Below are 22,666 nucleotides of genomic sequence, written 5' to 3'. Positions count from 1 at the left end.
TTTTGTTTCTGTTGAACACAGCCCTTTAAAATAAAATCCATGGAAGCATGGGAAGTAGAAGAAAATTGTCCAATTTCTGAAGATCTATTTCTCTTGCAAGTACAAGCATATTGTAAAAGAGCAGATGGAGAAAGAAAAGTAGACAACCTGGAACAGAAGACTGTTGGGCAGAAACCAGCATATGGCTGTGGCTGGCAAATCAACTGACAAACTCTTTGCAGCTATTTGAGTTTAAATACTGAGAGGTCATGTAGAATAAAACTTCAAAATACATACATAAGATATGAATCCCACTGCCTGGGTTCAAATTATGGTTCTATCACTAAATAGTTATAAAGACTCTGGGCAGATGAGGGAATCATGATTAGCCTTCTCAACTGTAAATAGGGCTTAATGACATTACCCACTTCCTAGGCTTCTTTGTGAGATGAAGGACTGAAAACATTATTTGGCATGTAGTAATATATATCAGCTTTCTTCATTGTCCTTACCTTAATTTCAAAATTCTCTTTCATTCGGAAATTTTAAAATTTGCTCTACTTAGCTCTTTAGGTGATGAACTTACTAAACAGGGAAAAAATTTTCAAAGCTGATATTCACCTAATTATACCAAAAGTGATACTGCTTTTCCCCTGTACCTCTTCAGTTGACATTTTGTTTTGTTAAAGGAACTAAAAAAGTCTTCTGCCTCATCTCTGAAATATCATCTGAGAAGCAGAAAACCTGGGAATCCCACATCTAAAAACTGTTCCAATGAAATTCACTTTGGCAAAGGTGGCGGGAAGCAGGGTAGCTATTTTGCTAAATTCAGTAGAAGAATCATTCAACATATGACAACCCAAAGTACAGAATCCACTATTATGAAGCATACAGAGAAAATGATTTGGGAAGTTAGGCTAAATGCGCATTTACGGGTTTTGAATCTGCTCCTCCGCTCTCCCTGTGGCTTCTCCCTGGTTTACACCGCTATCGCTCTCCTGTCCTCCCGGTACTCTCTCAGTCTCCCCTAGCCCCTTTTTGCCTTCAGCTTGCTCCGACTCTGTCAGAAACCAAACAAACAAAGGAGTCACAGTCAATAAGTAACTCATGTAAAATGATAAAAATGCTACCTGCTTCTATGTAAAGTGCTACACGAAGCCTGAATCCTGGTTTATTCCCACAGGGCACTGACACTGACTTTCTATGGGGAAAGTCATGAGTTGTCAGAAAATATCCTTAAAATAATTTAACCTTTTAAATGGCTCACCAGATCAAAAACACATATTACCCATATTGCAGGAAGAAAAGGAAGTGAACAGACTGAATTATACAATAAGGAGAAAATGAGGAAGGATGGGAATGTGGAAATTAAAATCTTATTGCCACATATGGGATCGGAGCCATCTTCTTCAGCTAGCCTGTCTTTCTGCTGACAGTTCATAGGAACAATGATTCTTAAGCTGAAGCAGATAAGCTTAATGCCTTCTCCGCACAAGCACCTCAGCTTGCAGAATTTTTTTCAGTTCAATAAATAATAATCTTTATTTTTCCTGTAACTTAAGGTATTCACATTCTTAAACATGATTTTTTACATTTTATAATAAAATTACATTTGGAACACTATATTTTATAATGGAATGATACAGGAAATAAGAGTCAATATATAGCAATTGTGTTTACAACAAATTCTTTTCTAGATGTATATATTCTGCATATTGAGATACAAGCTTATACGAGATATGTGACACTGGTGTAAGGTCTCAATGGACAAGAAAATTGATATCGGGCAGTTCGAACAAGAAAATGTTAATTGAATTGTCATGTGTCAGGTAGTATCATAATCAGATAAAAGTAACCAATATAAAAAAGGGGAAATCTACTTTGTTAATTTCAGTTACTTTCATGATCAGAAACAGAGTTTAAACTTGCCAAAGATCAAAGTAAACAACTAGATACCTAATAAGGATCTGCCTAAAAGAGGTAGGTATAATATAATAACATGGATATAGGAGTTTCCCCACTTACTTTGAAAAGCAGGTGGACACACTATAAATGTTTGCTGGAATGGATCTGTCTGAGTGCAAATCTGGGTGGTTCCAGGCTGCAAGGAGACGCCCTGCTGGGCAACTCCAGGAACTGGTGCTGCAGATGATGGGTACAAAGCCGATTGGTAGTTCAGCAGTGAGACATCTGAGTTAGCCAGAGAGAGAGTAGCAGCTGCTGCAGTAGAACTGGATGCTAAAACACTGGCCTAAAAACAAGAGGATTATAGCTGTATACAGGTACAGCAATACCAATATATTTACACACAGAGAATCCATCCAGAAAAACTTAGTTTTAAAAGTAATACTATCTGTCTTTATAGATACATAAAGAAAATAACTCTCTGCTTAAGAAATTTTCCCAGTCTCTAAATTTAAGGCATATTACAAGGTTGAATTAAGAAAACGAAGAATAAAAAGTGGTCCTGTACTGGTTGAGGCTACATGCCTTTTCTTTACATATTCCCTACCTCTTCTTTCTGTACAAAAAGTTGCTGGGTGTGTGATCTCACCAAATCTCACTTAAAAAGTAGACCTAGCTAAAAAATTAAGAAGCTTATATTTTCAGAAACAAAGTTAAATGTAAATATCACTGTTTAGAAAAGAAATGCAAAAACACTCTTAAATTATTGGAAACACCCAATCACAGAAATAGAATGTAGACTGGTGACTACTAGGGGGAGGGAGGGGAAGGGAGAATGAATGAAGGTGGTCAAAGGGCACAAACTTTCACTTATAAGGTGAGAAGTTCTGGGACTCTAATGTACAGCATGTAAAAAAAATTACTGGAAACACCCTTCAGTAGACACAATGAGACACATACAAATATTTTAACAGAGAAAGAGTTATTTGGCTAAAGTCAGTACAACTAAGAGCAGTAAGCAGTCCAAGAGCCAGGCTCCATTTATTTGACTACGCTAAGACTATGAGGGCATGGATTAGGCCTTTTGTAGTTATTGGTCAGTATGCCACTGAAAGGTATTATCAGTCTACTCTAAAAAGCAACAAGATCCCCAAAGCAAAAGCTGGTTTCTTTACCTCACCCTGTATTCTTACTGGTTTCCACCCCACTTAGGTTTGGGTTTCCAAAACCATTTACTGAATACCTGATTATGCACTGTGTTGAGCTGGTTGCTGAAGCTCATGGTTAGATTTGTGCTTGTGTTCGGGGCAACATGCGTGGTGAAGGGACTCTTGATCTGACTCACTGTATCATACATGTGAACCCTCCGCTTGCAGATTTCCATGTTCTGAAAACAAGACTTAACACTAAAAAAAGAGAGTAAAGAGTCAATGAAACGAATGCTGAGATTTAAACACAAGAAAACAATTCAAAGTGAATATGGATCAATGTTTCCCCCATTGCCCTGAGCACTTTCAGATAAAATGAATCAGTCTTTTAAGACTATAAAGAGGAAAGATACACATCTAATTTTTAATTTCATAATTTTTTAATGAGAAAGAAAAGCATCAGTGAGCCAAATATGCAAGCCCCAAAGCTGCTGCTCTCGTGATATTTCCATTTATCTAAATAAAAGATGGTAACTCAAGAGAGAACCACATTATGGCAAAATGCCCCAAACCATGTCATACTCACTGATTGCTATGTGGAAAATCCAGAAGGTGAGTCATCGTCACAAATTGATGGTTAAGGGTTTTCAGAGGAGTAATTCTCTTATCTGCATCAATTGTTAGCATTTTTTTTAACAGATCAATGTATTCTCTCCGATCCGCTTTCTCTGCCAACATGTCTGTTCCTTCTAAGTCTGTGGACATATTCACCTTCCAAGGAAAATTTTAAAATATTACATTTCATTTTAACCTTTAATGCTGCCACTATATATCTGCTTTCTCTCCAAACTGTATGTATAGTGCTCAAGAGAAAAACCCAAGGAAATTCTTTTTATTACAGTATAATCATTTTCATAGGTGGAAGCTCTTCTTACGTTGTCTAATAAAATCTTCGATTTGGTAGAGTTTGTTGGTAGAATAAAGCTGAATAAATTTCTGTTCATTCAAAGTTTGAATCAAACAACTTAAGCAAAAGTGACTATTATTACTTAAATATAAAAGTTTCTATTGTTGAAAAGATGAGACCTAAGTGTAAAATAAAGTTTTGAACATAATAAGCACTCAATGAATGTTAGCTCTTATTTAAGAATGTATTTAGAAGAAGAAATGGACAAGAAAGAAACCTTCTTAAACGATATTTCAAAATACTGACATATAACCATACCAGTTTAGCAAAAGAAGGAAGAACTATATAGAAGTTTCCTTTGTTAGGATTTAAATGCTCTTTTAATACAAGGCAGAATATTAATGCATTTTCTTCTATAAAAAATGAAAAATACTAGTAGATAACAGATTGAATCTATCTTTACTATAACCAACAGAAAGGTATCTCTGAGTAAAGAGATACATAAATGTATGGCTTTCTGAAAATTTCTATACTCACCTGAGCCATGTCATCTAAACAATTAAAAATGTACTTCCGAGCTTCTTTTGATTTGATTCCAGTCTCCAATTCATGCTCTTCAGGTGTCTATAAAATACAGATTCAAAAAAATCCCATCTGTATATTATTTTCACATTGTATTCTTAATTAAAGCCAGAATACAAAGAAACAAGTGTCATCACCTTGCCAACCAGAGATGGCAAACATGAAAGTAATTTACAACTAGAAAATCTTCTGGCGCAGAGATGTGACCTTGATATCTAGCCACCCTTTCAACCGTGATAAAATAAACGTGCAAGCAATGATGCAGCACAGCTCCTGAAGAATGTCAGGAAAGAAGGGACATTACCCTTTTTCTCTTAAAGCTACTTTCAAATGAGATGATATTTCAAATACTAACTATGCAAAGGCTCAGAGGCAGAATCCCAGGGTCAATCGAATTCCTCAGAGATCTCTCAAGTTAAAGCAGCAGGCTAGGAAGCAGACAGCAGGTATTTGTTTAAAGAAAATAAATAAGACCTTAATGTGGGTACTTAGAAAATTATATCATATTTATTAAGAATTCTATAAAAATAAGCCATTACTAAGTTACTCTTAATGGTGAGCACTAGTCTCCATACCCCCTTCTCAGCTGCTGATTCAAATATACAAAATAACCTCAGCCAATTGAACTGGCATTTAAAAGTTTTGTTTTTTAACTAAGAATAAGGCTAAATGGGCACAGTGAAATAATTTTTCAAAGTATTTCCTCCTGCAAACATATACCTCCTCCCATCCCTTCTCCCTCCTGCACCTCGAGATTATTAAGAAGTAAATTTTACACTTAAAGTTGGGAGTGAGAAGTACAGGAATGGGGAACACAGTAGGGGAGACCGACCTTAAGCCTCCACAGTGGGTACCCCAAATTAGGATCTCTGTTGAAAAACCTGGTTGTTTTTGTCCCGGCACTGAGAAGATATTCAGCTGGCAGGCCTTGTGTTTGTGAAATGTAACGAATCTGAAACATCGAAACCATCAAAACATTGATTTGCAATAAAAAGCAAAATTATTAAAAACTTTTACACTAAAACATTATTAGCTCTAGCCACAAAAGGAAAGCACTGCAAAGAATTAACTCTGATAAATACAAATGAAATTTTTCTATAGATACAAATATATGCTAACTTACAAGTAATTGCCAAATACTTATTTAGTAACTTCTTTGTTACTATCTGTTCTTTACAGAAAACTCCATTTTGAAAACTGTGTGTAACCTCTTTTGCTTTTCTGTAGACTTCTGCTATAAAGTTCAGAAAACTTTAAGAGATTTCTAGGACACAACTGAATGGTTTTCAACAAACTCTATTTCACGGATTACCAAGATTTTTTGTTTTAGTTTTTTTTTTTTTTTTTTTTTTGATAGAGTATCAGATTAAAACAATTAGGAAAAAGCTTCTATAAACCTCTTCCTTCCTTGGCTACTTTAGCTCCTGTCAATTGCCCCTACTCTAAATTGCCACAGAGCTTCTCTCTCATACCATAAAATTAAGCACTTAATTTAGCTTTTCTATGCCCATATCAGTACTGGTACTACGTTCATTCATTCAACATTTATTGAATACCTATTACAAACTAGGCCAGCAGTTTTCAAATGTGGTCTGGGAACCCCTGGAGTCTCCAAGATATTTCAGGGGGGCTGTGAAGTAAAACCTATTAATAATCCTAAGAAGTTATTCGCCTTTTTCATTCTCTTCTCATGGGCATACAGAGATTTCCATAGGTGACATGTAACGATGTCACTGCTCTGATGGCTAATGAAATGTGTTTGTATATGCTTGTTTTAAAAATTTCCCAATTTAATAGTTCACACTTGTTTGCTTTCATAATCTCCCAGTCTAGAAAAGCAACAGAAGAGGCGATTTGCTTCCCTCTCCACTTAAGAGCAAGGCAAGAAGTGTTTTTTTTTTACTACCCACCTCCATATGTGAATGGCTATACTTTAGAAATTGGTAAGCAAGGAAATAAATCCTACTTCTCACCTCTCCCCCTAAAAATCTTCAGTTTTGATTTCTAATGCCAGAATTTATTAATAGATGTAAGCTATATAAATAGAGCTCTTTAGGGTCCTCAACAATATTTTAAGAATGTAAAGCAGAGGTCAGTTAACCATGGCTAAATCCGGCATGCTATCACAAGAAAATTTTAGACAACAGCAAGATGTTATTCTGAATCTTTGTGAGCTACATAATTGAAAACCAAAACACAGTATTAGTAAAACAACAAATTTTTTTTAATGTGGATAAAAACATTTTAAATGTGAACTTCTTTTGCATAAAAAAAGGTAAAATGTTTTTTAAAATCCAGGATAAAATCTGTACAATGAAATACTATACAGACATTTAAAGTAACAGGGCAGAAATATATTTAACATGTGAAGTTATTCACAATATACTAAATAGAAAAAACAGATTACAAATTAAATATATCTCACTCATTTTTTTAATTACTACATTTCACTGGTTCTAAGGGACACATTTTTTCACATTAACACTTCTGAAACCAAGACATGTCTTACAACTGATAGCTACCATAGTTTAATTGGTAGCTTTTTTTTCTCAGAGGTACAGAAAAATGATGCATCTTTTAATCAATGGTGTCTTAGATTTGATGAAATATGTTTCTCTATATAAATCTGTATTTGAAACATAACTATATATAGCACATATTCATTCATTCTTTCAATAAGTATTTATTAGGCCAGGCAGTGGTGATTTTAAATATAGACATGGTTCGTGCTCTCACAGACACTGCAGTCTAGTGAGACAGACACTGAACGCATAACTCAAACTGAACTGGCATTCTGAAGAAAATAAAAAGGCTACTATAAAAATACATAAAAAAGGAACCTGACCTAGACTGGGGACTGCTGAGGAAAAGCTCCTTGAGGAAGTGACACTGGAGCTGATAAATGAGTAGGAATGACTAAATGAAATGAATGGCTGGTGGAGAAGCATTCCAGACTCTGAGAACAGTATGTGCAAGGACGCATGTTGGAAGCTAGCATATTCTTAACCAGTGCTGAAATGATGCCAGTGGGCTAGAGTATAAAAAAAAGATTTCTACTTAATGTGTTTCCCATCACCAAAGGAAAAGAAATGGTTTTAAGATCGACCTAGAGAGGGAGGGAGGAAAGGGTGGGACAACCCATGTGGGGATTCAGAGGTCATAGTAAGGATTAAGCCCTTTACTCTACAAGTGATGGGAGATCACAGAAGAGCAGAGGAGTGGCATGATCAAATTTGTGTTTTGGAAAAAATTGCTGTGTAAAAAAGACTGGAGGGAGGCTGCAGTAGATAAAGGGGGATTTTCTAGTAGCCCAGGTAAGTGATGAAGACAGCCTCTATCACAGTAGCAGCAATGGAAAAAAATAAGTATAATCAAGAGAGTCATTGAGACATAAATGGTCAGGAGATACTTACATTCGTGCATGTGTGTGTGTACACACACACGGCAAACTACATTTTTTTCACAGAATTTATCTAGATTGCATTATATAATAATTTTTATGATTTCTACTTAATGTGTTTCCCATCACCAAATTACAGACTCTATGAAGGCAAGGATGATGTTTTATTTAGCACTGCACTCCCAGTGCCCAGAGGACCTGACACAAAGTAGGTACTCAACAAACATGAGATGAAAATTAACAATATATAAATACAAAATATACCAAAATATAACAAGTCACCTCTGAGGGCAGAACTACTGAAGGTTGAAATTTTTGTCTCTTGGTTTACTGTGCATCTTATCTTTTCTAAGTTTTTTACAATGAAGCACTTATGAAATTAAAATATTTAAAATTTTAATATTATAGAATAAAAGTTTCAATATGAAGGTAGAATGGGAAGCTAATATCCAGATACTGCTTTTCACAAAACTTAAAGTAACAACAAAAGCTCCACATTTATGCAAACAAAAAGTACTGTCATTTGTTATTTTAAGTAATTCTAATGTTCCCAACAAATCTGAAGCCATTAGCTAACATCTACAGAGGTACACACATTTGATTTCAAGACTCACAAACATCTGCTATAAAAATCTCAGCTATCGCATTGATGAAAAATTCACTGCTGATATCATACTTAATAGGGAAAGACTGAATGCCTTCCTCCTAAAATCAGGAACTAGACAAGGATGTCCACTCTCGCTACTTCTATTTCAACACTGTACTAGTGGTTCAAAGACAGTAATTACGAAAGGAATAAAAAGGAATCCAGATTGAAAAGGACGCTATAAAACCATCTTTATTTGCAGATGACATGATCTTATAGTTAGAAAATCATAAGGAATCCACCAAAAAAAATCCTACTAGAACTAGAGTTCTATTAGAGACTACTAGAAAAAGAGTTCAACAAGGTTGCAGAATACAAGATCAATTACAAAACTCATTGTATTTCTATGCACTAGCAATGAAAATCTGAAAATGTAAATAAGAAAATAATTCTATTCATTATGGCATCAAAAAGAATATTTAGAAATAAATTTAACAAAAGATGTGTAAAATTTGTACTGTGAAAATTATAAAATATTGCTAAAGAAAACCTAAATAAATGTTCATAGATCAAAATACAATACTGTTATGATGGCAATACTTCCCAAAGCAATATATGGGTTCAGTGTAATCCCTATTTTTTTAAAAAATGACTTTTTTGGGCAGAAACAGAAAACCCACCCTCAAATTCATATGGAATCTCAAGGAACTGTGAATAGCCAAAACAATCCTGAAAAAGAACAAAGTTAGAGGACTCACACTTCCTGATTTGAAAACTGACTGAAGCTACAGTAGTCAAAACAGTGTGGCAGCGGTATACAGATATAGGATGTAAGTCAATGGAAGAAAACTGACAGTCCAGAAATAAACCATTACATTTATGGTTTTTGAAAAGAACTCCAAGACAATTTAATGAGAAAAGAACAATCTTTTAGCAAATTGTGCTGGGAAAACTGAATATTCACATATAAAAGAATGAAACTGGACCCTGACCTTACACCACACTCAAAATTAACTTAAAATGGCTCAGAAACCTAAATGTAAAACTCTGAACCTCTCAGAAGAAAACACAGAAGAAGAGCTTCATGACTTTGGGTTTGGCAATAATTTCTTGGATGTGATACCAAAAGTACAAGCAATAAAGAAAAAGCAGTCCTTTGTACATCAAAGGACATGATCAATAGAGTAAAAAGGCAATTCACACACTGGGAGAAAATATCTGAAATCCTAAATCTCAATAAGGGGTTAATACCCAGAAATATAAAGAACACTCGCAATTCAAAAGCAACAGAAACCAATTCTAAAATGGGCAATGGACTTGACTAAACTTCTCCAAAGAAGATATACAGATGTCCAATAAGCACGTGAAAAGATATTCAATATCACTAATCATTAGGGAAATGCAAATCAAAACCACAATGAGATATCACCTCATATCCAATAAAAACAAACAATTAAAAAAAAAAACAGAAAATAACTAAAGTTAGCAAGGATATAGAGAAATTAGAATTCTTGTGCATTGCTGGTGGGAATGTAAAATGGTATAACCACTGAGGAAAACAGTGTAGTGGTTCCTCAGAAAGTTAAATATAGAATTATCATATGACCCAGCAATATATGTACTCAAAAAATTAAAAACTGCTTCTTGAAGACTTGTACACCAATGTTCATAGCACCTTTATTCACAATAGCCAAATTGTGAAAACGACCCGTGTCCATTAACAGATGAATGGATAAACAAAATGTTAAGATACATATACGTACCCACAAAGGAATATTATTCAGCCATAAGAAGGAATGAAGTTATGACACATGCTATAGCATGGATGAAAAACAGGCTAAGTAAAAGAAGCCCATCACAAAAGACAACTTTTTGTATGTGATGTATATGATATACTAGAAAAGTCAAAACTACAGAGACAGAAAGTAGATTAGTGGTTGCCTAGAGCAGGGATGGGGGAGAATGAGGACTGACCGCTAATAAATATGGGATTTCATTTTGGAGTAGTGAAAATGTTCTAAAATGGATTATGGTAATGAATCACAACCTTGTGAACATACCAAAACCACTGAATTTGTATACTTTAAATAGCTGAATTATACAGTATGTGAGTTTTATCTCAATAAAGTTGTTTAAACAAACTCAACTGTAAGAATAAGGATGCTGCCATAGGAATCCTTTTGTATAATCAGAGCTGTACCAAGATAAACTACCCTCCATCCTGCTCTACAACAGCAACACCCTATTTGCCTAGCATAGGAAAACCGACTTCCTCCTACCATTCACAGCTTCATATCTATGCACCATACAAAAACACTGAAAACTACCAGATCATTTGTTTATAAGGAAAGTCCCAGCTGTACCTTAGCTTCTAAATCTAATTTTATTTGGCTCCACTTCCTAGGAAAATTTACAGTGCCAATCTGTTTACTAAGGTTGAAGGGATGCCACAGAACAGCTAGGCTAAGAATGGCACTTTGGAGGCTGTAATTGCTCAGAGCAAGGTTTCTTAATCAGGGGTCCATCTGTACACAAAATATTGTCAGTATATTTTTCTGAAAAGAATCATAACTTTATTGGATTCCCAAAAGGGTCTGAGACCCAAAAAAGACAATCAATGGTTTGATTCAACCAACTGTGGTTTTCCATCATTTAATCTCCCTCACATTTCTTTGTTGTTATTAAAAAAAAAAGTTGGCTTGCTTCTCCAAGGTAGAAGAAAGATGAAAAATTACAAAGCACAATGTAACAGGTTACTTATGGCATGAGCAACTCATTTTTCATGTTTCACTCAAAGACACATCCAGAGAGTCAAATTTTTGGAAGTTGGTATCTACTCTAAAATAGATGAAGGAGTCAAATTCTAGGCTGAACAGGGAAAAACATTGTTTTGCTTTTTTTTCCTTTTAATACTTCCAGATAACCATTTATTCCTTTAAAAAATCAAACCAAGCCACCTGTAACTACTATGTGCCAAACACAATGTCAGGAGCTGGATACGCTGGTGGAATGAAACAGTCTCTGCCCTCAAAGAGCTTATGTAGCACAGTGGTTAGACCGATTTTTTAAAAAAGAATTTAAAAATGAGAATTCACAATTTATTTCCGTGGCAAAACTTTCCCCCTTCAGAGCAGCTCCTTAGGAACTTGTAGCATCTTTTCTAAAGCTTGTCTGTTTTGAGACATACTTTTCAACTTATATGATTTCCCTCCTAAATCCAATTTTACAGAGACCAATTATACATCACAGCTTCTGGGGCCCAGTGTGTTTCAGTACGCAAAGAGCATTTACTTCACTGTGTGTTGTGTATTAAAAGAAGTAATAGCTATGAATAAGCCAAAGGTCACTCTTAAAATTTCAATTCTTCATCTTTACTTTGATATCTTAACTCACAAAACATATTAGTTAACAAAGTTAATACTCTAATAAATCATTACAGATCTGGAATAGTAGTAATTTAAAGTAACAAAATAAAATCCTTTTTTGAATACAGAATTACAAACATAACTTCAGACAAAGAAGCAGATAAAGAAAATTCTATTCTTTAAAAAATTCTAATTGGACTACTCTTTCCCTGCTCTAAATACTTCACTAGTATTTCTCTCTCCCCAGAATCAATTTCACTAGTAGCTACTTGCTTCTAATTCCATTTAATAAACACTCTTACCTGATCATATTCTGAAGCACCAGGATAAAGAGGCCATCCCAGGAACAGCTCAGCTATCACACAGCCCAATGACCACATATCAATAGCTTCACAAAATGGTAATCCAAGAATAATTTCAGGGGCTCTAGCAAAAACAAAAATAGATTTAAAAAATACACATTATTTGGGAAAATGAACTGTGTTGATGAAGTCTTGTTTTAGTATCAGCTAAAGGTGCACTGATTTCATAAAACTAAAAACAATCTTTGGTATAAAATCCATCATTTGAAACTCCTAGGGCCAGATGTGTTTTGGAATTCAGAGTTTTTTGAATTTCACAAGGTACTACCATGCATATACCACATATTGCATAATAATCCCAAAGGAGTTTAGGGAAGCACCCATAACCAAACACATTAATATTTCTGCAACACAATATACAAGCAGTCATATCAAATCAGCTAAATACAGACTTTAAATAGCCTTGTTTTGGTTCAAGTAAAGTCTTGCCAATAAATGAGTTTATACCAAAACTTAGAAAAAGACTTTTAGTTTTTATAGTTTTCTGAATTTGAAGTCATGGATAAGGAATTTATTCTCTTTATCCTTAGCACCTTTTTAATTATAGAAAAGCCAATTAAATGGTCTGGTCAATAAATACCCCTTTGTGACAGAAATGCCTTCTGTAAAGACAAAGTGGTTGACAGCAAAGACTCTAGAGCCAGCCTATCAGGGTTCAAATCCTAGGTGCCATCATTTAACAGCTACAGGCAATTACTTAATCTCTCTGTGCCTCAGGCAATTACTTAATCTCTCCGTGCCTCAAGTTCCTCATTCATAAAATGAACATAACTTTACCTACCACATGGGTGTTGTAAGGTTTCAATAACTAAGCAATTAACAAAAATAATGTTTAAACATTAAGCTCTTGATCAGTGTCTGGCACACGGTAAGCACTATATATATAACTGTTAGATACAACAATAACTATTATTAATTATTGTTATATCTAACAATAATTATCATTATTTAAAAACTTTGAATTCTTTGTATGCTTTTAGAAATATTTCTTTCCATTGATGCTCCAGGAGAGAAACTTAACCCTAGAGAAGACTAAAGTAATCCCGTGAATTTAGAGCTCTGTCTAAAAGAGCATGTCCAAGGCAGATTGTTATCCCATTCGCAGAGGAGGAAACAGGCAGACAGATTAAGTAATGTGCCTAGAATCACAGTTAATAAGTGGCAGAGCTAATATCTGAACCAGGGCAGTCTAGCTCTGGAGTTGAGTATATTATACGGTCTCTAAGTAAGTAAAAGTTAAGTACATGCCCATCTATAAAAATCTGTTTGGCACTGTGATTGATATACGTGGCATTTTTCAAACTGTGACTAAAATTAAGAGATAAATGGGTTCAGAAAGGGAATGATAATAACTGGTAACACTAATATTAATAACGCTAAAAGACACATAGTGCTTACTCTGTGCCATGCACTATCCTCTGAAATTAAGAAGAATTCTGCTAATGATTACCATTTTAGTTTAATGGCAGTGCTTTTACTATCTCATTGGTACAAAATAATGTTTTACCTTATAATCAATGGCATCTTAGATTCTACATAACAAAGTATCATTTCCATTTTACAGATGAAGAGACTGAGCATTGAGAGGTTAAGGAACTTGCCCAAGGCCACACAGGCAGTCTTGATCCAAGATCTGAGCTCTTAAATGCTTTATTACCTTCTCCAAATAATTTCCTTTCCTTCTTACAAATCACAGAGTTTGAATCTGTAAGGACACTCTGGATCCAGAATGCTCATTTAACAGGAAGTAAATGGAAAAGCAGATTTCTCCATTAGGAACTATCTAACAGGCTTGTCTCCTAAGTTTCCCAAACTTCACTTTCAGAAATATGTGTTTTTGGGGGGGGGGGAGGATTGAGTGGGATACGGTATAAAGATATTTCCCTAAATAAGACTATCCTCCTCAAGTAATTTTCTAAGCAGCCCTTCAAAAACAGGGTGAATTAGAGGACCCCACAGGGTCTCAAAGCTTTCCTGATCCTTGCACAGACACAGCAGGAGATCCAAGCCTGTTGAGACTTACATTATGTGACAACTATGGGTAGAACCACTAACAGACAGTTTTTGTACTATTTGATGTGAACTGTGGTTTTGTTAGCCAAAGAAACGACCTTCCAAAGTCATATTCCTGTTGCAGGTGGCTACAGCCACATTACTGATGGAAATTCGGAGTTAACTCCCAACCGCCGTGGCATGTTTTCAAGACAGCATAAATTCGATAGCATTAATAAGCAAAAGGGTAAGAGGACCCAGAAACATAAAAAGCTTTTCTAAAATTGAAAAGGAACAAAATTTTTACTTCCAGTGAACAGATTCATTAATTTCCAAGTTCACAACAGTGCCAAAAATAGCTGGCCGGGAGAACGCACATGGCTTTGTGCCAAAATAAAAACTGGGCTTAGAACATTCCTAAGCATCAAATGACAAGCAGAGGATTGATTCTACCATTTCCACTGTACCACGAAGACATTTTAAAATTCAAAAGGTAGGTCACAAGGAGGGGCCAGGCACTCAATCACTAACTTCTTCAAAAAGGTAGCAATAACATAATAATTGTTAGACTTCTAAAACCTAACGTTTCAGGGAAATTTAGAAAAACACTAATCCAGACCCCAAGCCTATTAAACAAAAAAACCCTGAAGATTGGCTGGAATCAGTTTTTCCATTTGGTCTCACCCTGCTTCTGGAATAACAAAAACAGCAGAAGATTTCAAGCAAAAGCTCACTCAAAACAGTAACTCTACCACATCTACTATATAAAAAGGAGGCAAAAGAAAAAAAAAAAAAGAAAGGATTTTCACTATCATTAGAGCTTAGCAATGTTGGACCCACCTAAACTCTAGGAAGTGAAAAGACAGTTATTTTCTCTTACTCAACAGAAAGGAGTCATTCAGAGCATTTTCATCTCTAAAGACTGAAAGTTTAAACTCTGAATTCAGATTATAATTCTTGATAATATTTTCATTGCTATATCATCTTTTCCCTTGGCCTCCATTATTTCCTGATCTCTCAATATAAACTCTAGACACTGAAATTCTGGTTCTACTTCATCTGTATTAATAAGGAGGCTGAGTTACTCTCCTAGGTCCCTTTCCAGCTCTGACATTCTAACAGCTGGGCAGTAAAAAGATTACCCATTAAAGCAAAGGAAAAAAAAAAAAAGGGAAAAAAAATGGCAGTATTCACTTTAGTAGGAAAAGGCATTCATTACACTTTGGACATGGTGGTCTCCATACATCTCATCCTCAAAGAACAAATACCAAATAGGCTCTAATTACTATACCTGGGCGGGAGAAATAGTAATTCCTGCATTCTGATCCCCCAACTTCAAGCTTCTTTAAATTGGAGAATTCCTCCAAGGCCCTGAAGCTTTATTTCACTGGAACCCACAGCGAACTAAGGTTAGGATTACTTAACAGCACTAATCATTTTGTGCTCATTTTTGTGAACACACTTGTTTCTTCCTGCCCATCTCCAGAGGCATCAAGCTACCAGATCAGAGATGTTACATAAAGTCAAACTTCCTGTATCTGTGGCTTAGGTGAAACTGTAGTTTCATTGTCAGATGAAAGTGGATTGTTTGATACGATAAAGTGAAAATAAGCTTTCCTTCTCCTGACCTTGTCCTCCGATACATAACAAATAAAGTGATCTCAGCTTTTAATAAAGGCCAGATAGTTTGTTCAGAATTTAAAGGACTGAGTTTGTAAGGATGGCAAATCTTTGTGCCTAAAACTCAAGCCCCAAAGACAGCAACTTTTCTTGGAATTCGTCTACATTTACATTTACAGTGGGCCAGGAAATAAAGTATATTTCCATTGCTTGAGTCATTTAGCCGTACCCATGGCCAACAGAGACAGCACAGTAGCAAAAATTTATGTCAACTAATAATATTTGGGCATGTTATCAGCAAGATGAAGCAAGATAAACTAAAAAAGGGATATGAGGAAGGCAGCCTTGGAGCCAGAATGCTTCACTGGCCAAAAGAATTTCACAGAGGTTTTCGGAAAGACAAGAAGGTGAGCAGAGTTGTGTCCAAACTGTGATAAGGACACAAGCAACAGGAAGACACTGTGGATAAAACTAACGATAAAGAAGGAATGTGTGAGGGCTATTCCATTTGCCTTAGGTTAAATATCGAGTATTACTGTGACGCAACAGAACACTCATGTTAAATCCTAAACGTCAAGTCCTGGATATTAAACCCAGGTATGTACAAGTTACTCAGTAATACACAGAAGAAACTCCTGGTTTTAAGGAGTAAACTCTGCTCCTTTTAAATTTACTAATATGGTCAACAACTAAACGCAATGGATTTACAGGACTTCGTTGTAGAGTAATTACCAGTGGATTTAAAAATTTGAAAATCATATTTTTTTTTTAAATCAAAACAAAACAAAACCAAGTTACTCAAATGACAGCTTAAATTAAAAGGATAAGGAAAGGGGAAAAGATCAGCAATCTAACACTAACAATTATTCAAATTTCGCATTAGAGAAAGTTAAGTAGCCAGAACTATTTATTCCTCAAATCTCCTTCACTCTTTAAGAGAAAATTTCATCAAAAATTATTTCATGAATAATTCTTATCTCTATTGCCCTATCTTTTCCAACAGATTAGAATCGCTTATCTTACCACAAAAGAATGCACTTTGTCTTTGACAGGGCAGACAAAGTTAAACACCTGCAGGCACTGACTAGAGAAAAGATGAAGAAAGCAAGAACTGCTCATCCCTCATCCCTCAGCTGTGCTCTCCTTACCTCTCCAGGGCTCAAGATGAAATGCAAAAGTGAACTCTTCGGTGCACCTGTAAAATGCGCTTTGTCTATATGTACGTGTGGGTGGTGGTGGGATCGCTCAAAAGAGAATATTAGAAGCAAAAGTAATTGGAACTTAACTCTCCCAAGTTATGAATAAATGGAGGTGAGATTCTCAAAATTAGCCGAGCTGCCTAGAGTAGCATGAAACCGAAACCAAAAGCTCTAGGAATTTCTTTATTCCATTCTCATTCAAATAAGAAATACCATAGTTTTATAAAACTTACATATAAAAGGAAAAGACAAAAAATTAGATGAGGGTGAACCAGAAGACCATGTTGTTAAGATGTCAATACTAACAAAAGCGATTTACAGAGTCAGCGCAGTCCCTATCAAACACCAACGAGGCTTTTTGCAGAAATAGAAAAATCCATTCTAAAATTAACATGGACTCTCAAGAAACTCCTTAAGATAGCCAAAACAGTCTTAAAAGAGAATAAAGCTGGAGGTCTCACACTTCCTAATTTCAAAACTTACTAGAAAGCTACAAGTAATCAAAACAATGTGGTACTAACATAAAAACAGACGTACAAACCAAAGGAATAGAGCCCAGAAATAAATCCTCGCATATATGGTCAAAGGATTTGTGACAAGAATGTCAAGACCATTCAATGGAAAAAGCACAGTCTTTTCAGAAAACTGTTGAAAAAACTGAATATCCACATGCAAAACAATGAAATTGGACCCTTACTTTATACCATATACAAACATTAAATCAAAATGGATCAAAGACCTAAATATAAGAGCTAAAACTATAAAACGCTTAGAAGAAAACACAGAGGGAAAGCTTTGCAATACTGGTTTGGCGATGATTTCTTGGATATAATACCAAGTACACAAATGACAAAAGAAAAAACAGACAAATTGGACTTCATTAAAATTTAAAAATTTTGTGCAAACAGAGTGCAAAGTCAACTCCACGGAATGGGAGAAATTATTTGCAAATCATATATTTGATAAGAATATATAAAGAATGCCTACAACTCAACCAAAAACAACCCAATGCAAAAATGGACAAAGGACTTGAACAGACATTTCTCCAAAGAAGATATACAGATAGATGGCCAATAAGCACATAAAAAAAGATGCTCAATATCACTAATGATTAGAAAAATGAAAAACAAACAAACAAACGAAAAACACAGTAAGGTATCATTTCACACACATAGGATGTCTACTATCCAAAAAAGAAAACATAAAATAACAAAGGAACAAAGGTAGCAAGGATGTGGAGAAATTAGAGTCCTCATGCGCTGCTGGTGGGAATGTAAAAATCGTGAGTGCAGCATCTGTGGAAAAGAGTTTGGTTGTTCCTCGAAAACTTAAACACAGAATTGCCGTATGACCCAGCAACCCTACTTGCAGCTGTAACCCAAAAGAACTGAAAACAGAGACTTAAACAACTGAACACCAACGTTCATCGCAGTATTCATCGTAACACGCAAAATGTGAAAACCACCCACGTGTTCATCAACAAATGAATGGGTAAACAAAATGTGGCATATACATGCAACAGAACCCCTCATGGCTACTGAAGGACAACGTAAGTTTTTGGGGAGTCAAGAGTTAAATGCAGATTTTTGACTGAGGTAGGTCCCCCTTACTCCCATGTTGTTCAAGGGTCAACTGTGTAATTCGACTAGGAATGACCTTCAGAATCAGATTGAATTAATTTTCCTAGTGTTAAATAAAGTTTCAGATATAAAAGACTATTACAAATAGGAATACCACACACTTGAAATGAACTAAAACATATTATCCTTATTTCTATCTTGGAATCTGAATATAAATTCAGTTATCTGTAGCCCTATGTAATATATGTTAAATACAAGGACAGATCTCCAGCCTAAGAGAAGCATTCTAGCATGTGCCACTTGCCTGTAATAACGCGACTGTAAGTACGTTGAGCACACAGCCTTGGAAACATGACTAGCAGAACCAAAGTCAATGACCTTCACTCGGTAGGGCTGGCGCACTGGATCGACCAGCATTATGTTTTCAGGCTTAAGGTCGGCATGAATCAGACCAAGGCTCTTGAGCTTCATCAGGGCTGTGGCCACCTGCTGCAAGATCGGTCTGATGTACTTGAGTGGCAGTGGGCTAAACTTGTTCTGCTTTAGAAAATCATATAAGTTCTGCTCCAGCATCTCAAACACAAGGCAGGTGTGATTCTTATGCTGAAAGCACTCGTAAGAACGGACAAAATTATACTCATCAGCATTTTCACTGCTTAGGCGGGAAAGGATGCTCACTTCAATCTGTCCTTGTCTGGCATAGGAGGGGTGGTTCTTCAAGATTTTAATAGCCACAATTTCCTTGGTGCTCCGCTTCCAGCACTTAGCCACCTGTCCAAATGTTCCCCGGCCCAGGAACTCCAAGACTTCATAACTGTTGGTCATAGAGCAAAGGATCTCATGCTGGACCAGCTGGTAATCCCCTTCTCCGCTGGAACTGCTACTTTTTGTGGTCACAGTGGTGGTCGTGGCAGCAGCACCCACCACAGTCCTGTTTTGCAGCATGAGAGGGGGATGTTCTTCTATGATTTGCACGCTACCGTTGCTGTCCACTTCTTCACTTTTTCTTTTCAATCCACATTTTTGATATGGCTCAAGCAAAGAAACGTTGCTCCTGTGAGTCAGGCTCTGGCTGCTTTGGAAGGTGGTTGTAGCAGCACTGGCAGAACTGTCAGCGGCTGTTACAACAATATGCTCCACGGCAGGAGCTGGGAGGAGGAGGCCCTGGTCGTAAGCAGGGATGTTGAAATTTGCTACCTGGTGAGAGGAGTTGGCTTGCCCTTGTGTGGCTGGGAGGGTTTTGCTGTGAGTATAATATTTGTCGTTGCTGCTCTGTCCAGAAACATCCCAGCCAGAGGGCTCTATTTTCAGTTTCTTCGCACTGCAGAAGGCACTCGACGACACTGATGGGGGGGAAAACACCTGCAGCTGTGATGCCATACCTACAGAGAGACAGAGGGAGAGTCAGAGCCCCAAATTATACAACCCCTCAATTAATTTATAAGAAAATGTTCAGTTTACAAAAATCACAAGTAAACATATCTGGCTGGGGTTTTTATACATTTTCCAAAAAATGTTTCCTATTTTAGAAAGATAAAACTTTTTGGTCTAATTACACATCTTTAATCACTCTCTGAAACTCAGCAATAATAGGACATATTGTTAAAGGAGTACAAATATCTACGATGGTTTATAAAATAATAACAATAATAACAGATTGACCGCTTACTATGTGCCAAGCAGTAGTCCATTATTTCTATTTTACAGGTGAGGAAACTAAGGCACCACATGGTTAAAGTAATTTGCCCAAAATAACACAGCACTGCAACTGAAACCCAGGATCTTTGGCCAGAGTTCATTTCCTGCCCTGATTAACTTTTTAATCAATTATTTAAATTTTGACAAAGATGGTTTGCTTATAAAATTCACACGTGAACCAAACTTGTGCAGGATACTCGATATTACTAAGTAACAGGTGAATAAAGATCACCATAGGCTAGAAACCGTAAGGCAAATCCAGGAGATGAAATTTAACACAAACATTATGGACCCCTACTTTGGTCAAAAACATGACTAGCACAAAGCTCAAAGATAAGAGATACAAGGATTAACAGAAAAATGTATGAAAAACACTTTCAGTTGGTAAGAAAAACATTATGTAATAATGTTCCCCCTTCCATCAAAAGCTAATTCAATCTTAAACTATATTCACAAAAAGTGTCCAGAACATGGCAGACAATGTAAAGGTTATCCATTCTGCTCAGATCATACATAAAATAGTGTCTAGCTCTATCCACTACACTGTAAGAGGACCGTTTATAAACTGACCAGAAGAGAGTAATTGAGATGATGCAAAGCCTGGAGAGCATCTTCTGAAGAACTGTGGGATGCTATTCTTGGAAAAATATGGGGAAAGGGAGTGAGAAGAGCCCAGTTTTCTATCCCTGAATGTCCCATAGATACGTCAGGCTCAAAAAGCCCAAATACTAAATCCCAAAGCTATTACTTTAGAATAAAGTCCAAACATTTGACACAGCATATAAACCATTTCATATTTATCTTCTCCCTTCTCAACAATATAGCCCTCAGATGCCTTGGGGCTCTACACTAATCCTTATTCTCTTGTTCCACACTTTTCTCCTTTTCAGTAACTACTTCCTGAGATCGGTCATCTGCCAAAGAGTCTCAAATCTCTTCTCTAACCCAGACTACTCTTGAGCTCCAAATCCTTATTCCCAAATAACCACTCCAAACTACAACTTGGATATCTTACAGATACTTCAAATTCAGCATGTCTAAAATTAAACTCATAAGTCTTCACCCCAGCCCTGGTTTTCTATCTCAATTATGAGACACCACCATATACCCACCCAACACCTCAAGCCAAAAATCAAGCAGGTAAAGAGTCTGTCTCATCTATAAAATAGGGATAGCAATAGTGATCTCATTTGGGGTTATTGTGAGAATTTAAAGATTGAATACATGTAATAGTGCCTGGAACTCATTTATTAATATTATCCCAACCTACTCTACTCCCTTATTCCCCTTTATCTAATATAACCAAATCTTCTCAATTCTATCTCCTAAGTATATTTCAAATCAGCCCTCTTTCTCCACTCCTACTGGAACCATTCTAGTTAATTCAAACTTCTGGTAGCCTCCAAACTAATCCTGAATGAACTCAGGGGATCTTTGTTTTTAAACTATGCAAATCTTTCTTTCATAGCCACCTTCCTCCCTCTGCCCGCTAGGTTTCCAATACTTTGGGCATAAAGTCCAAAATCCTCAACCTGCCTTAAAAAGCTCTCTAAAAATCTGGTTGATGTCTTCCAAAATCTCCTCCATTCCAGCCATCTGACCTTCTTCCAGTTTTTGGAAGGCCCTCTAATTCAACATAGATTCTATGCTAGGAAAAACTGTTCTCTCACACAAACACAACACACACACACACACACACACACACACACACACACACACACACACTCACAATCATCACAACCACTGCCCCACCCTCATCATGCAACCTATAGCACCGTGTTGCTCCCTTATAACTTGAAATTACTTAATGCTACACTCCCGTCTACAGTATAAGTTCCATAAGGGCAGGTACCATATCTGTCATGTTTTTTGCTCATATCGCCAGAACCTTCCACAGGCTCTGGCAATATACAGACACTCAAGTAGTTGTCGGGTGATTTGACCCCTGCCTACCAACCTTATATCTCCTCCCTATCATTCATATAAAACTGCAGGATTTTCAAAAGTTTGTTTTGTTTTTTAATGTCCCTCCCTTTTATCTGTGCAGTCTTTGAGAAATGGGAGAAGTCTCCACTCCAGTACACATAGTATAATTATACTAGTAGTCATAAGAGAATAAACACACACTAGAAGGAAGGAAGCGTGACAAAGGATGTTACAGAACATGAAAAAGCAACATGTACATTTCTTTGTGCCTGAATGCAACTAAAAACAATCTACACTAGACTAGACAGCTGGAATGAAAAACAAATCCTCAGCCTTCAATTTCTAAAAATGCAGTCTGGATCTACTACAAAAAAGAGTTTCCATTATTTATATGAACCTTGAAGTGTAAATTAAAGC

General features: G+C 36.2%; 1 protein-coding gene across 5 annotated transcripts in view; it reads right to left on the bottom strand.

Annotated features, from left to right (window-relative positions):
- Positions 1-22,666, bottom strand: part of HIPK1 (homeodomain interacting protein kinase 1) — a 53,218-nt gene that overhangs the window by 16,321 nt on the left and 14,231 nt on the right. For all 5 annotated transcript variants that reach the window (XM_039841232.1, XM_039841231.1, XM_039841236.1 and 2 more), the window contains exons 2-8: positions 18,930-20,007; positions 12,175-12,298; positions 5,354-5,473; positions 4,477-4,563; positions 3,619-3,803; positions 3,128-3,290; positions 2,005-2,230 (exon numbers count right to left, since the gene is read on the bottom strand). In XM_039841232.1, the coding sequence (XP_039697166.1) occupies positions 2,005-2,230; positions 3,128-3,290; positions 3,619-3,803; positions 4,477-4,563; positions 5,354-5,473; positions 12,175-12,298; positions 18,930-20,007 (1,983 nt within the window). The remainder of the gene's footprint in view (positions 1-2,004; positions 2,231-3,127; positions 3,291-3,618; positions 3,804-4,476; positions 4,564-5,353; positions 5,474-12,174; positions 12,299-18,929; positions 20,008-22,666) is intronic.

Source organism: Pteropus medius, unplaced genomic scaffold (genome assembly GCF_902729225.1).
Source record: "Pteropus medius unplaced genomic scaffold, Ma_sr-lr_union100, whole genome shotgun sequence".
Lineage (NCBI taxonomy): Eukaryota > Metazoa > Chordata > Mammalia > Chiroptera > Pteropodidae > Pteropus > Pteropus medius.
The sequence above is the reverse complement of the archived record's forward strand: the minus strand, read 5'-3'. Positions and strand labels throughout refer to the sequence as shown.